Below are 17036 nucleotides of genomic sequence, written 5' to 3' on the forward strand. Positions count from 1 at the left end.
GCTATTTCCACAGTATCCAAAATTATAAAAGGACAGTATAATCCAACCTTAAAGTCGTTTTCATAGAAGTAGAATGACATTTTTCTGTTCCTAATTCCCCCAGGACATATGCATACAGAATTCTCATTCCCACTTCGTAAAGCGAAAAGCAACCTTCAGAAGTTTCGACCTGGAAGCAGCAAGCACTGCCAACACAGCCTTCACATCTGGGCTCTTCCACTGATCCAGAAGGTAGTTAAATCTAGACAGTCTTCTTTTCCAGTACTCCAACTCTGCTCGGGGCCCAAGGTCATCCGCTTCCGTCCGTAGCTGATTGCTTCCGGCAAGGACCTGCAAGTGCACAGAAGGCCCATGAACCAGTGAGTAGGGCTGGAGATATAAAAGTTATACATAAGCAAAACATAAGGAAAGAAGTGAATTCTGCTATCTGAATCGTGATATATTTTTATTCATCTGCATGCTTCAAATGACAGCCTTTTACTAACTTAACATGTATCCATTTTTTAAATTTCAACAAAAATTTAGTTGACTCATTCTAACGGAAAACTATTTGTTAAAGGAGCTTTCATGAACTTTCGGAGGACCTGACCTCAGAAAGTTTCTTGGCTATTCACTTAGAACCTCAGAGAACAATAACCTTGGAAAGCCCTCATGCCTTCAGTTGGTTAATTTCCATTATGCTTCCTTATTGATGTAACATCCAGCTTCACTTGGGACTTTTCTGAAAATATTTATTTATTTTTAATTTTTTTTTTTTTTGCGGTACGCGGGCCTCTGACTGTTGCGGCCTCTCCCATTGCAGAGCACAGGCTCCGGACGCGCAGGCTCAGCGGCCATGGCTCACGGGCCCAGCCGCTCCGCGGCATGTGGGATCTTCCCGGACCGGGGCACGAACCCGTGTCCCCTACATCGGCAGGCGGACTCTCAACCACTGCACCACCAGGGAAGCCCTGAAAATATTTTTTTTTAAGGTTAAGTCTTGAGCTTTGTTTTGGAGGACACACTGAATTAGAAAGCTTCTTGTACTTCTACAGAGAGATTCTCTTCAAAGTAACTTACACCTTTCAGAAAAAAAACTGGCCAAGTACAGTCATTTAGTTATATAAAGTTATTTACTTTCATCTCCTAGAATTCTTACTATCTCTTAACTAATGACTATAAATTAAAATTGCATTGCACCTGTCACCTTGTTAGGGACTTGTGGTAAAATACTTAGGCAAATGGGAATGGGATGTGACATACCTTCTTCCACTGGCTGGTTCAGTAACATGGCATCTGAAATAGTCAGTGTTCAGATAGCTAGTTTCTGTTGTTTCGTTTCTGAAAATTACCTGCTCTGTTTGTTTGATCCATACTTTCATACAACCTTCTATTTTTTCCAAAGTCTCAGGGTTATTAGCTAGAGTCAAGTAGTCTACAGGTTCCTTCAGGGTTTTCAGTTCAAATATGTCACACTTTTGAAGGTTCACCTAATTAAAATGAAAGTTAAATAATCAGATGATGCTATTTTAACACACACAAATACACACACTTCTGACTGATCCAAAAGGATCTTAAGGGGATTCTCTCTAGTCTAAACTATCTTGCTTCCTGAGAAATGTCCTTGAAAACACAGTGAGACATATTGCATTGAGCACACCAGTAGAGGTGATTGGATCTGAGGTCAAATTTTGGGTCAAAAAAAAAACCACCAAACAGTGAACTAGAGAGAGAGAGAGAGACATAATATCACAGAATTTGAGAATTGATAGGGAACTTGGAAATTAAGTAGTCAACTCATGAAACCAAAGAAAGTGGGGGGCCTTCAAAAAAATTGACTGGGGGGGAGGGGTAATTCTAATCTATCATATTCTTTTTGGAAACTAACCAGAGGAAAAGACGTTCATGTCCTTATCCAAAAACTTCCTTATGGTTAGCAAGTTCAATGGCAAATACACAGATTCATTTCAGGAGGGAGGGGTGGAGAGGGGTAGGAAAAGAGGTGTGTTGGATTTTGACTTGACAAAGAAACCTAGGATATTTTTAAACACACATAACCCCAAAACACCTCAATATTTGATGAGGACATTTTCCTTCTGGTAAGAGTGCACCTGGCCCTGTGAGTCTCTCAATTGAGGTCTCAGCGCCCCACTCCTCACTCCTGACAGACACTGCACCCTCCGTCTGCCACACCTCCTGTACCTCTCCTTGGTTTTACAGGGGAGGCTTCCAGGCTTCATGAAGTGGCACTGCCTGTCTCCTGTGTGAGGTTCCATCCCACATTTTTTAAAACCTCTACCGCAGTATGAAGTGGAACCATATGAAAACACTACTCTTTTCAGTAGAACAACTATTTAATTTGGCTCAACTTGCATTTAGGATGGCCTGCATCATAGTTAATTGCAAATAGAGCTCAGATGTTAGCTGGAATCATCCTGCCCCTGTCTGGATAACATTTAGTCAACTCCCCCATCCCACATCCTTTAAAAGGCCTATAGCATCCCTCCCTGCCAATATCCCAATAGGTCCCAAAAGTTCTCAGTATTCCCTGGAGAGTAGTGAACGTTACACTGCCATTGGTCTAATGGGATCCATTTCTCTATCTCCCACACATGCCTGCCCTGGGCTGTCATCTATCACGGTTTTGTATCCACCACCATCTACCCCAGGTAATCACTAACACAGGTTTACTGTAGGTGGCACGAATTTTATTGAAGCTAAATCCTGAAAATGCCAAACTGATTCTTAAAGGCCCTTTTGCTCACTGGCTGGACCACAGAACCCAACCCACTCTCTCTAGATATGTCAATTCGTCTCTCCTTCTCCCTCCTCTTCAAGACTTCCTCCCATCCCTACCCACCATCACCCCCCCATCTTCCCCCAGCACACAGCTATCACTAACCACCCCCCCCCAAACACACACACACACACACACACACCACACACCACACTCTGGCTCCAAATTCCTTTCCTTATAGGCTGCAGAGCAATACCAGAAGCACTTCATACTCTTCTCTTTGCAGTCCAACATCTGACATGACAGCGTAAAATCCTCCATTGCGGCCAACATTTCTTTGGAACCCCTAATGCACTCATCACTCCAAATTATAGGAATTTAAATCTAGTCACCACCACCTCTTCAGGGGGCAACAAAAACACCCACAAAATATTTTCAAGATTTGCAAGTAGTGGAATCAAGGCCCTCTAAGAGAAGTATTACACACTTACATATTGATTTGTTCACCATCAGATAATGTTTGAAGGAATAACATGTTTGTTCTTACCTTCTCCTTCAAACTCTCCTGTGCACTGACCAGGACACTCACGAAGCCTTCCAGGGAGCCCAGGAACTCCTGCTGAAGGCTGGAGGCTTCCGGAAGGCCCTCGAGCTCACCCCAGCCGTGGCTTGTGGCCCTGAGAGCAGGAATGAAGATGTCCGACAGCAGACGTCTCACACTGTTGAGCAAACCCCCGTCTGCAGTGTCAAGCATGTTGAAGCTCACCTCCTGCAAAACAATCGGGAAAACCTTCATCGTAAAAATTATCTTCAACTGCAACCTAGCTACTGAGTCATTTCTGATGGTGTTCATTAACCAAATATCCTATGGGAATAAATGAAGACCAACCAAATGAGAAAAGCAAAGGCTGTTTATTCAGAGCAAGAATTGATTCCTTGCAATAGCAAGGGAGTCGGCCACCATCACTTGCATTTCAGCAGAGACTCAAAAGCAGGCAGAGGAGTGGGAAAGCTTCCTAGTGGAGAAAAGGGAGGCTCAGGTGGGCCCTGAGGGGAGGTTGTTGGCCTGGGGAAGCTGAAGGTGGGCTCACTAGAAGCAGGGCACCCTGTGTGATTGGTTAAGGGTGCACACTTGGCCTTCTCTGGTTGGCCCCAAGGAAGTATGTTGAAAGTACAGACAAAAATTGAGGCTGGAGGTGTGGTGGGGGCCGGCCGAGCTGACCACGCACAGACCCGGCGCGGCGGCACTGCGGCCCCGGGTCAGCCGGCGCCGGGGACATGCGCTGATTCGATCCCTCCGGAGAAGAAATGGGAAAAATAGAAAATGTAAACAAAGAACTATAAGTTATAAGAATAAAAACAAATGAGAACAGTAGAACTGAAAAATACAACAATCAAAAAACTTTGCTCAAGAGTAGAGTGGAGGGGGAAGGCGGAAGATGGCGGAAGAGTAAGACGCGGAGATCACCTTCCTCCCCACAGATACACCAGAAATACATCTACACGTGGAACAACTCCTACAGAACACCTACTGAAGGCTGGCAGAAGACCTCAGACCTCCCAAAAGGCAAGAAACTCCCCACGTACCTGGGTAGGGCAAAAGAAAAAAAGAAAAAACAGAGACAAAAGAATAGGGACGGCACCTGCACCAGTGGGAGGCAGCTGTGAAGGAGGAAAAGTTTCCACACACTAGGAAGCCCCTTCGCGGGCGGAGACTGCGGGGGGCGGAGGGGGGAGCTTCGAAGCCGCGGAGGAGTGCACAGCAACAGGGGTGCGCAGGGCAAAGCGGGAAGATTCCCGCACAGAGGATCGGTGCCGACCGGCACTCACCAGCCCGAGAGGCTTGTCTGCTCCCCCGCCGGGGCGGGCGGGACTGGGAGCTGAGGCTCTGAGGCTCGGGTTTCGGTTTCCGACGCAGGGAGAGGACTGGGGTTGGCGGCTTGAACATAGCCTGAAGGGGTTAGTACGCCACGGCTGGCCGGGAGGGAGTCCGGGGAAAAGTCTGCACCTGCCAAAGAGGCAGGAGACTTTTTCTTCCCTCTTTGTTTCCTGGTGCGTGAGGAGAGGGGTTTAAGAATGCTGCTTAAAGGAACTCCAGAGACGGGGGCGAGCCGCGGCTAAAAGCGCGAACCCCAGAGACGGGCGCGAGCCGCGGCTGAAAGCGCGGAATCCAGAGGCGGGCGGGAGATGTTAAGGCTGCTGCTGCCGCCTCCAAGGGGCCTGTGTGCGAGCACAGGTCACTCTCCACACACCTCTTCCGCGGAGCCTGTGCAGCCCGCCACTGCCAGGTTCCCGGGATCCAGGGACAACTTCCCCGGGGGAACGCACAGTGCGCCTCAGGCTGGTGCAAAGTTACGCCGGCCTTTGCCACCGCAGGCCCGCCCCGCACTCCGTGCCCCTCCTTCCCCGCCGGCCTGAGTGCGCCAGAGCCCCCGAATCAGCGGCTCTTTTAACCCCATCCTGTCTGAGCAAAAAACAGACGCCCTCCAGCGACCTACACGCAGTGGCAGGGCCAAATCCAAAGCTGAGCCCTGGGAGCTGTGAGAGCAAGGAGGAGAAGGGGAGATCTCTCCCAGCAGCCTCAGAAGCAGTGAATTAAAGCTCCACAATCAACTTGATATACCCTGCATCTGTGGAATACCTGAATAGACAACCAATCATCCCAAATTAAGGAAGTGGACTTTAGGAGCAAGATCTATGATTCTTTCCCTTTTCCTCTTTTTGTGAGTGTGTATGTGTATGCTTCTGTGTGAGATCTTGTCTGTATAGTCTTGCTTCCACCATTTGTCCTAGGGTTCTATCCGTCCATGGTTTTTTTTTAAATTTTTTTTCTTAATAATTAATTTTAATAACGTTATTATACTTTACCTTCGTTCTTTCTTTCTTTCTTTCCTTCCTTCCTTCCCTCCTTTAGACAACGAATCATCCCAAATTGAGGAGGTGGTCTCTGACAGCAAGATTTATGATTTTTCCCCATTTACCTCTTTTAGTGAGGGTGTATGTGTATGCTTCTGTGTAAGATTTTGTCTGTATAGCTTTGCTTCCAACATTTGTCCTAAGGTTCTATCCGTCCCTTTTTTTTTTTCTAAATAAGAATTTTTTAATTCAATAACTTTATTATACTTTATTTTATATTTACTGTATCTTCTTTCTTTCTGTCCTTTTTCCTTCTTTCCCTCCTTCCTTCCTTCCTCCCCCTCCCTCCCTCCTTTCTTTCCTTCTTGCCTTCTTTTCTTCTTTGCTTCTTTCTTTCTTCCTTCCTTCCTACCCTCCTTTCCTTCTTTCTTTCCTCATACTTCTACTAATTCCCTCTACTTTTTCTCCCTTTTATCCTGAGCCGTGTGGATGAAAAGCTTTTGGTGCTCCAGCCAGGAGGCAGGGCTCTGCCTCTGAGGTAGGAGAGCCAACTTCAGGACACTGGTCAACAAGAGACCTCCCAGCTCCACATAATATCAAACGGCGAAAATCTCCCAGAGACCTCCATCTTAACACCAGCACCCAGCTTCACTCAACGACCAGCAAGCCACAGTGCTGGAAAACCTATGCCAAACAACTAGCAAAACAGGAACACAACCCCACCCATTAGCAGAGAGGCTGCCTAAAATCATAATAAGGCCACAGACCCCCCAAAACACACCACCAGACGTGAACCTGCCCACTAGAGAGACAAGATCCAGCCTCATCCACCACAACACAGGCACTAGTCCCCTCCACCAGGAAGCCTACACAACCCACTGAACCAACCTTAGCCACTGGAGACAGACATCAAAAACAGGAGGAACTACGAACCTGCAGCCTGCAAAAAGGAGACCCCAAACACAGTAAGATAAGCAAAATGAGAAGACAGAAAAACACACAGCAGATAAAGGAGCAAGATAAAAATGCACCAGACCTAACAAATGAAGAGGAAATAGGCAGTCTACCTGAAAAAGAATTCAGAATAATGATAGTAAGGTTGATCCGAAATCTTGGAGATAGAATGGACAATAGATTGGACAAAATGCAAGAATCAGTTAACAAGGACCTAGAAGAACTAAAGATGAAACAAGCAACGATGAACAACACAATAAATGAAATTAAAAGTACTCTAGATGGGATCAATAGCAGAATAACTGAGGCAGAAGAACGGATAAGTGACCTGGAAGATAAAATAGTGGAAATAACTACTGCAGAGCAGAATAAAGAAAAAAGAATGAAAAGAACTGAGGACAGTCTCAGAGACCTCTGGGACAACATTAAACGCACCAACATTCGAATTATAGGGGTTCCAGAAGAAGAGGAGAAAAAGAAAGGGACTGAGAAAATATTTGAAGAGATTATAGTTGAAAACTTCCCTAATATGGGAAAGGAAATAGTTAATCAAGTCCAGGAAGCACAGAGAGTCCCATACAGGATAAATACAAGGAGAAATACGCCAAGGCACATATTAATCAAACTTTCAAAAATTAAATACAAAGAAAGCATATTAAAAGCAGCAAGGGAAAAACAACAAATAACACATAAGGGAATCCCCATAAGGTTAACAGCTGATCTCTCAGCAGAAACCCTACAAGCCAGAAGGGAGTGGCAGGACATACTGAAAGTGATGAAGGAGAAAAACCTGCAGCCAAGACTACTCTACCCAGCAAGGATCTCATTCAGATTTGATGGAGAAATTAAAACCTTTAGAGACAAGCAAAAGCTGAGAGAGTTCAGCACCACCAAACCAGCTTTACAACAAATGCTAAAGGATCTTCTCTAGGCAAGAAACACAAGAGAAGGAAAAGACCTATAATAACGAACCCAAAACAATTTAGAAAATGGGAATAGGAACATACATATCGATAATTACCTTAAATGTAAATGGACTAAATGTTCCCACCAAAAGACACAGATTAGCTGAATGGATACAAAAACAAGACCCTTATATATGCTGTCTACAAGAGACCCACTTCAGACCTAGAGACACATACAGACTGAAAGTAAGGGGATGGAAAAAGATATTCCATGCAAATGGAAACCAAAAGAAAGCTGGAGTAGCAATTCTCATATCAGACAAAATAGACTTTAAAATAAGGACTATTAAAAGAGACAAAGAAGGACACTACATAATGATCAAGGGATCGATCCAAGAAAAAGATATAACAATTGTAAATATTTATGCACCCAACATAGGAGCACCTCAATACATAAGGCAAATACTAACAGCCATAAAAGGGGAAATCGACAGTAACACATTCATAGTAGGGGACTTAAACATCCCACTTTCACCCATGGACAGATCATCCAAAATGAAAATAAATAAGGAAACACAAGCTTTAAATGATACATTAAACAAGATGGACTTAATTGATATTTATAGGACACTCCATCCAAAAACAACAGAATACACATTTTTCTCAAGTGCTCATGGAACATTCTCCAGGATAGATCATATCTTAGGTCACAAATCAAGCCTTGGTAAATTTAAGAAAATTGAAATTGTATCAAGTATCTTTTCTGACCACAATGCCATGAGACTAGATACCAATTACAGGAAAAGGTCTGTAAAAAATACAAACATATGGAGGCTAAACAATACACTACTTAATAACGAAGTGATCACTGAAGAAATCAAAGAGGAAATCAAAAAATACCTAGAAACAAATGACAATGGAGACACAATGACCCAAAACCTGTGGGATGCAGCAAAAGCAGTTCTAAGGGGGAAGTTTATAGCAATACAAGCCCACCTTAAGAAGCAGGAAACATCTCGAATAAACAACCTAACCTTGCACCTCAAGCAATTAGAGAAAGAAGAACAAAAAAACCCCAAAGCTAGCAGAAGGAAAGAAATCATAAAAATCAGATCAGAAATAAATGAAAAAGAAATGAAGGAAACAATAGCAAAGATCAATAAAACTAAAAGCTGGTTCTTTGAGAAGATAAACAAAATAGATAAACCACTAGCCAGACTCATCAAGAAAAAAAGGGAGAAGACTCAAATCAATAGAATTAGAAATGAAAAAGGAGAGGTAACAACTGACACTGCAGAAATAAAAGAGATCATGAGAGATTACTACAAGCAACTCTATGCCAATAAAATGGACAATCTGGAAGAAATGGGCAAATTCTTAGAAATGCACAACCTGCCAAGACTGAATCAGGAAGAAATAGAAAATATGAACAGACCAATCACAAGCACTGAAATTGAAACTGTGATTAAAAATCTTCCAACAAAGAAAAGTCCAGGACCAGATGGCTTCACAGGCGAATTCTATCAAACATTTAGAGAAGAGCTAACACCTATCCTTCTCAAACTCTTCCAAAATATAGCAGAGGGAGGAACACTCCCAAACTCCTTCTACGAGGCCACCATCACCTTGATACCAAAACCAGACAAGGATGTCACAAAGAAAGGAAACTACAGGCCAATATCACTGATGAACATAGATGCAAAAATCCTCAACAAAATACTAGCAAACAGAATCCAACAGCACATTAAAAGGATCATACACCATGATCAAGTGGGGTTTATTCCAGGAATGCAAGGATTCTTCAATATACGCAAATCTATCAATGTGATAAACCATATTAACAAATTGAAGGAGAAAAACCATATGATCATCTCAATAGATGCAGAGAAAGCTTTTGACAAAATTCAACACCCATTTATGATAAAAACCCTGCAGAAAGTAGGCATAGAGGGAACTTTCCTCAACATAATAAAGGCCATATATGACAAGCCCACAGCAAACATCATCCTCAATGGTGAAAAACTGAAAGCATTTCCACTAAGATCAGGAATAAGACAAGGTTGCCCACTCTCACCACTCTTATTCAACATAGTTTTGGAAGTTTTAGCCACAGCAATCAGAGAAGAAAAGGAAATAAAAGGAATCCAAATTGGAAAAGAAGAAGTAAAGCTGTCACTGTTTGCAGATGACATGATCCTATACATAGAGAACCCTAAAGATGCTACCAGAAGACTACTAGAGCTAATCAATGAATTTGGTAAAGTGGCAGGATACAAAATTCATGCACAGAAATCTCTGGCATTCCTATATACTAATGATGAAAAATCTGAAAGTGAAATCAAGAAAACACTCCCATTTACCATTTCAACAAAAAGAATAAAATATCTAGGAATAAACCTACCTAAGGAGACAAAAGACCTGTATGCAGAAAATTATAAGACACTGATGAAAGAAATTAAAGATGATACAAATAGATGGAGAGATATACCATGTTCTTGGATTGGAAGAATCAACATTGTGAAAATGACTCTACTACCCAAAGCAATCTATAGATTCAATGCAATCCCTATCAAACTACCACTGGCATTTTTCACAGAACTAGAACAAAAAATTTTGCAATTTGTATGGAAACACAAAAGACCCCGAATAGCCAAAGCAATCTTGAGAACGAAAGAAGGAACTGGAGGAATCAGGCTCCCTGACTTCAGACTATACTACAAAGCTACAGTTATCAAGACGGTATGGTACTGGCACAAAAACAGAAAGATAGATCAATGGAACAGGATAGAAAGCCCAGAGATAAACCCATGCACATATGGACACCTTATCTTTGATAAAGGTGGCAGTAATGTACAGTGGAGAAAGGACAGCCTCTTCAATAAGTGGTGCTGGGAAAACTGGACAGGTACATGTAAAAGTATGAGATTAGATCACTCCCTAACACCATACACAAAAATAAGCTCAAAATGGATTACAGACCTAAAGGTAAGGCCAGAAACTATCAAACTCTTAGAGGAAAACATAGGCAGAACACTCTATGACATAAATCACAGCAAGATCCTTTCTGACCCACCTCCTAGAGTAATGGAAATAAAAACAAAAATAAACAAATGGGACCTAATGAAACTTCAAAGCTTTTGCACAGCAAAGGAAACCATAAACAAGATCAAAAGACAACCCTCAGAATGGGAGAAAATATTTGCAAATAAAGCAACCGACAAAGGATTAATCTCCAAAATTTACAAGCAGCTCATGCAGCTCAATAACAAGAAAACAAACAACCCAATCCAAAAATGGGCAGAAGACCTAAATAGACATTTCTCCAAAGAAGATATACAGACTGCCAACAAACACATGAAAGAATGCTCAACATCATTAATCATTAGAGAAATGCAAATCAAAACTACAATGAGATATCATCTCACACCAGTCAGAATGGCCATCATCAAAAAATCTAGAAACAATAAATGCTGGAGAGGGTGTGGAGAAAAGGGAACACTCTTGCACTGCTGGTGGGAATGTGAATTGGTTCAGCCACTATGGAGAACAGTATGGAGGTTCCTTAAAAAACTACAAATAGAACTACCATATGACCCCGCAATGCCACTACTGGGCATATACCCTGAGAAAACCAAAATTCAAAAAGAGTCATGTACCAAAATGTTCATTGCAGCTCTATTTACAATAGCCTGGAGATGGAAACAACCTAAGTGCCCATCATCGGATGAATGGATAAAGAAGATGTGGCACATATATACAATGGAATATTACTCAGCCATAAAAAGAAACGAAATTGAGCTATTTGTAATGAGGTGGATAGACCTAGAGTCTGTCATACAGAGTGAAGTAAGTCAGAAAGAGAGAGACAAATACCGTAGGCTAACACATATATATGGAATTTAAGAAAAAAAATGTCATGAAGAACCTAGGGGTAAAGCAGGAATAAAGACGCAGACCTCCTAGAGAACAGACTTGAGGTTATGGGGAGGGGGAAGGGTGAGCTGTGACAGGGCGAGAGAGAGTCATGGGCATATACACACTAACAAACGTAGTAAGGTAGATAGCTAGTGGGAAGCAGCCGCATGGCACAGGGATATTGGCTCGGTGCTTTGTGACAGCCTGGAGGGGTGGGATAGGGAGGATGGGAGGGAGGGAGACGCAAGAGGGAAGACATATGGGAACATATGTTTATGTATGACTGATTCACTTTGTTATAAAGCAGAAACTAACACACCATTGTAAAGCAATTATACCCCAATAAAGATGTTAAAAAAAAAAAATTGAGGCTGGCATTCATGAATCAAGTCCTGGCCATTTCAACCAATTGTTAGAGGAGTTATTAATTCATTTCCTAGCTGGCTTCCTACCAGGTTGACACAGCGGTCTGGCTACCTGTGTTGTTTATTGCAGGTAAGGGAGGTTGATTTCCTGAGCAGATTGCTGCGGGCTGTCGGTCAAAGTCTTTTGGTAGATGGTCTGTTTGTATATTGTCTCTTGATCCAGTAAATTATTATTTTGACACCTAGTTAAGACATAAGCTTTATACTCTTCTAAATTTCAATCATCAAATAAAAGCATGGGGTGACTTCCCTGATGGTCCAGTGGTTAAGACTCTGCGCTCCCAATGCAGGGATCCTAGGTTCGATCCCTGGTCAGGGAATTAGATCCCACATCCATGCTGCAACTAAAGATCCCGCATGCCACGACTAAGACCCAGCACAGCCAAATAAATAAATTTTTTAAAAAAAAGCATAGGGACTTCCCTGGTGGCACAGTGGTTAAGAATCCGCCCGCCAATGCAGGGGACATGGGTTCAATCCCTGGTCCAGGAAGATCTCACATGCCGCGGAGCAACTAAGCCCGTGCACCACAACTATTGAGCCCATGAGCCACAACTACTGAAGCCCACACGCCTAGAGCCTGTGCAGCACAACGAAGAGTAGCCCCCGCTCACTGCAACTGGAGAAAGCCCGTGCCCAGCAATGAATACCCGACGCACCAAAATAAATAAATAAATAAATAAATAATTTTTTAAAAGATTTTAAAATAAATAAAAATAAAAGCAGAAATAAGTAGAATACCAGATGTTTACCAGTTTATTTGCTCCAAGCAGCTAATGCACCCATTGAAGGAAGGGGAGACTTGTACAGATGCATTTTATTTTGCAAAAAAAAAAATAAAGTTATACAGAAGACCCTTGAGTAATGCTGGGGTTACGGGCTCCCACCCTACAAGCAGTTGGAAAATCTGGGTGTAACGTATAGCCAGCCCTCCATATCCGCAGTTTCTTATCCCTGGTTTCGCATCCTCAGATTCAGCCGTGGACCATATAGTACGGTAGTATTTACTACTGAAAAAAATCCATGTATAAATGGACCCACACAATTCAAACCTGTGCTGTTCAAGGGTGTATCCGCTGTAATAAATCTTATTTTAAATGTAAGAAATATGCCATTAAGTAAATGATGTAGAGGAATTGTTTTTAAAAGGAAAGACCTCACTGTTTCACACACACTCACAGATACAATGTTATATCAATTTTTGTTAATAAATTGAATATTAAGTCCTCTTACTCAACAGATTCTAAGGAACTGTCCTCTTAATTGCTCGCTTTCAGTGCTTCTAAAATATTTCTTTAAAAGTAGTTTTAAATACTTAATACGATGGTTGTTTCCATGGGAAGGGATATTTTGGTAGAATTTATGTGATTTTTGGTAATTTGGGATAAAGGATTGCTGTTGCCTCTTACCTGATGAATGTTCTCAGGGGTGATGGGTCTGGAAGGGTTGGTCCTGATGAAGAACACACAAACCCCAGTAAGAGCAACATCTTTTCCCTCCGTCACGAACACCTTAGGTTTTTTAATCTTTCCAGAAATACGATTTATTCCTCCTGGAGAGCCAAGTTGCCCTACAAATGCAAAAGAATTTTAGTTTTACGAATACTATTTCCATGTGGTCGCCTCTTAGAATGAAGTTTCCTTGTTAAAATATTGATATGTTGACTCAGCCACGTGCCCTAGAAGTTCCACCTCTTGGACAACCTCGAGCCTGAGGCCTAAAGGGATCCTAAAAGGATCTTCTTTATCATGGTGATCATTTTACGATGGACAAAAATATCGAATCCCTGCACTGTACACCTGAAACTAATCTAATATTGTAAGTCAATTATATGTCAATAAAATAAATAAAAAAGTAAATAAAAGGATCTGCTCGACTGCAGACCACAGTTCATTTCAAAACTGTTGCCCCAGGCAAAAACCGGAATGGGAGAAACCGGAGTAAGACAGTTTGGTCCAGAGCAGCTTCTTGCTGGAGCTACAAAAGTCATCATTCATGGGAGAAAGGGTGAGGAAGGAGACAGCATCTATTGGCGTGTGTCCTGTGTCAGGCCCTCTGCTTGGCACCGTGTCTACGTTATTAAAACTCCCTACAACCCTGAGAGCAGCGGTGACCCGCGCCAAGTCACACACCAACAGAGCCGACATCAAAAACCTGTTCTGACTACAGAATTCCAGAACGTCTACCTCCTGCTGTCCTGGTCCAGCTGGCCCTGCAGTATCGCTAGAGTCAGGAGGCTGCTGTAGCGGTAGGACGGCATAGGGATGGGTGACGTGGGCTCTGCAGTCAGTCTCCCGGGGTTTCCATCTCGGGCTGAGCTTCCGAGCCACGTGACCTGGAGCAAGTTACTTAATCTTTCTGTGCCTCAGTCTTCCCATCTGAGCAAGGCCCAGAGAACGCCAGGCCAGTCAGCTCACGACAGATGTCAGTCAAGTAAAACCTTGGCCGCTACCTCTTAGCTGTAATCTCTGCCCTGCTTCAAGCCTGACTCAGTCAGAAACTATGATTAACATGATTGGGCAAGGGGTGGAAGGAGAAGTTGAGGGAGAAAAGGAGACCCACGGGCTCCTCCACCACTGCAAACACTGACCTTCAGAGGGCCCTGCTGCAAGGGTGTTGGGGGATGGAAGGAAGGGGGAGGGCCAAGAGTAGAGAAGATTTAACTTTAGATCGACTAGTTTTGATCAACTGGATATTTTTAGCTTCTGAATTGAGACTGTGTTTGTAATTAGAAACAACCACGGGCACTTTTCTTATCTAAGAATATCTAGAAAACTTCATGGGGTTGTCTGGATTTCAATTCAAGGTCAGAAAAAAAGGTACTCCTACCGAAAAGGTTTAAAGGGAGAGTGGGAAACAAGAACAAGCTTGCATTTGCGTTTACGTCCATGAATCTTTCTTACTCAATGTAAGACTGACACACAAAGGCCAGCTTCACCCAGTGTCGTTCACGGGTGAACTTATTCACCTGAGCTTATGTTTTGCAATCTGGGATATGATTTAAAATTTTTGTCTTCTGATTTTTTCACTCAAAATGTAGTGCCCTTTCTGACCACAAAACATAAAACAGATAATTTGGGAAAAATGCCAGGCATTTATGTGTGCATAATTTCCTCAGTTTTTAAACAAAAACCATGGTCACACTGTATGTCAAGAGCGATAACTGTTTTCCTTTTCTTCCAAGAGGTCATAAAGGGATTGACCCTATATATGATTTTAATATCATCATAATATATTTGTTTATGTCCCTAGTTTGGCTTTAAAAGTGCATTAATTCACATAAAAGTAGAATGGGATATGCCAGTTGAACCCACATGAAGATTTGCAAGTTTTTCTTAAGTGAAAATGGCTAAACTTGTCATTCAATATTATTCCTTTGAATCACAGTCAGCAGAAAATGAACATGATATGATATTTAACTAAAAAACTACTGTTACTGGCAACAATTCCTATGCTAAAAAGAAATAGAAAGGAAGCAGATGCCCAGAAGAAGTTCTAGAACATAACTGCACAGAATGCACTAACATGTAAGGAAGGGAAGTCTCAAAATGTAGATCATTTTATTATTCTCCAGTTGCCAGCACAGCCTGAAAAGGAAAACAAAATATCCCAAATAAAGTTAGAACAACCAGGCTACATACCCACTACCATTTGTCCTTTGCTTGGGGTGAAAACAGAACCTGTTCCATTGGGCTTCACCCACCACACCTCACCACTCCCCACTCGTCCCACCCGCCAAGGTAAAAGTGGTCAGTGCTCCCAGTGGCCTCCTGCTTCATGCCATACTTGGATCAATCTAACAACACATTTCTGGGTTATGTCACATCAAATTCAAATACCTGTTTCCGCTACCTCCACATCCTGATAGTAAAACATGAGGTGACGAAGACCTCCACCAGCAAAAAGCTGATCGATTCTTTCAATCTGGGAAAAAGGAAAGGCAAAGTAATGACTGAATCAGAAACCACGTTTAAATCAGCAGTTACTATCATCTTTCTTAGCTGCATAGGACTTCAGCAAACCATATAGAAAGGATCATATCTTTTTAACATAAAACCATGAAAGACTAAATATCTTACCACAGTAAAGACTAAATTCACAGAAGTGCGTTGATTAATCATAAAAATATTTGTGGCATACACACATTTGAAAAAGACTGTCTCTCCATATTGGCTGATTTCCTAAAGTGCTGAGCTGTTAAAGGCAGATATAAATAGAGATGAGTGTCGGGCTTCCCTGGTGGCGCAGTGGTTGGGAGTCCGCCTGCCGATGCAGGGGACGCGGGTTCGTGCTCCGGTCCGGGAAGATCCCACATGCCGCGGAGTGGCTGGGCCCGTGAGCCATGGCCGCTGAGCCTGCGCGTCCGGAGCCTGTGCTCCGCAACGGGAGAGGCCACAACAGTGAGAGGCCCGGGTACCGCAAAAAAAAAAAACAAAAAAAACCCTCCCTCCCCGCCCTCTCCCCACCCTCTGGCTCAGTAAGCCTGATACAGGATGTTGTCTTTAAGCCTCCCGGGTCCTGACATTTCTGGGTCCTGAATACGGCATAGAGTGTGACTTGGGATTCCTACAGTTCAGAGCTTTTATTCAGTTATTCCATCTGCATTATCCCAAATCCAATTGTCTCTCCATGCCTGAATCAGCCGTGTGAACTTGTCTCCTTCTATGCCTCCTGTGGGGGGAATAATTTTATCTACTTCCTGGTATTACGAAGATTAAATGGGATAATAGATAAAAATCAGCACAGAGACTGACATATGGTAAATATTCAATAAATGTTAGCTATGAGGAGGAGAAAAAGGAAAAGGATATTTCCTCAACTCTTAATTGATTCATTCTGTAGTTTAACTATTTTAGTGTTATCCACCCTTAATTGGTCCACTGACCCCAATTAACCCTACCCAAGTGGCACTGCAGGAAGGGATAAAGCCAGTAGAGGGCTACAGCCGGCTCGTACAGGCTTGGGACAGCCAACTGACCACAACTCCTCCCAACTCGGTGTTTAGTAACATCATGTTGGTCGTTTGGAATCAGCCATGGTGGGAATATTTACTCCACAGAATCAGGAAATGCTCAGACTAGTGCCTTCCTTTCCCCTTGCCCAAAGCTGGTTGTCAAACCTTTACAAGCCTATCACTAAAAAGTATTATCAACAATGTGACATCCCTGTCAACAAAAAAGGCTTCCTTCCTTTCTTCTCTTTATTTCTTTTTTAATGCCTAAAAAGTTTTTAAAAAAAAAAACTTCAGGAAACATCACAGCTCCT

At 42.6% G+C, this 17036-nt stretch overlaps 1 protein-coding gene across 1 annotated transcript in view; it reads right to left on the bottom strand.

The window, feature by feature from the left end:
• Positions 1–17036, bottom strand: part of DNAH5 (dynein axonemal heavy chain 5) — a gene marked incomplete at both ends in the record, with an annotated part of 219311 nt that overhangs the window by 188633 nt on the left and 13642 nt on the right. Inside the window, 5 exons of the mRNA XM_082652022.1 lie at positions 154–330; positions 1332–1469; positions 3264–3485; positions 13181–13341; positions 15611–15695. Of these exons, the coding sequence (XP_082508148.1) occupies positions 154–330; positions 1332–1469; positions 3264–3485; positions 13181–13341; positions 15611–15695 (783 nt within the window). The remainder of the gene's footprint in view (positions 1–153; positions 331–1331; positions 1470–3263; positions 3486–13180; positions 13342–15610; positions 15696–17036) is intronic.

The sequence above is a fragment of the Grampus griseus genome (assembly GCF_964374135.1).
Source record: "Grampus griseus genome assembly, chromosome: 3".
Taxonomy (NCBI): domain Eukaryota; kingdom Metazoa; phylum Chordata; class Mammalia; order Artiodactyla; family Delphinidae; genus Grampus; species Grampus griseus.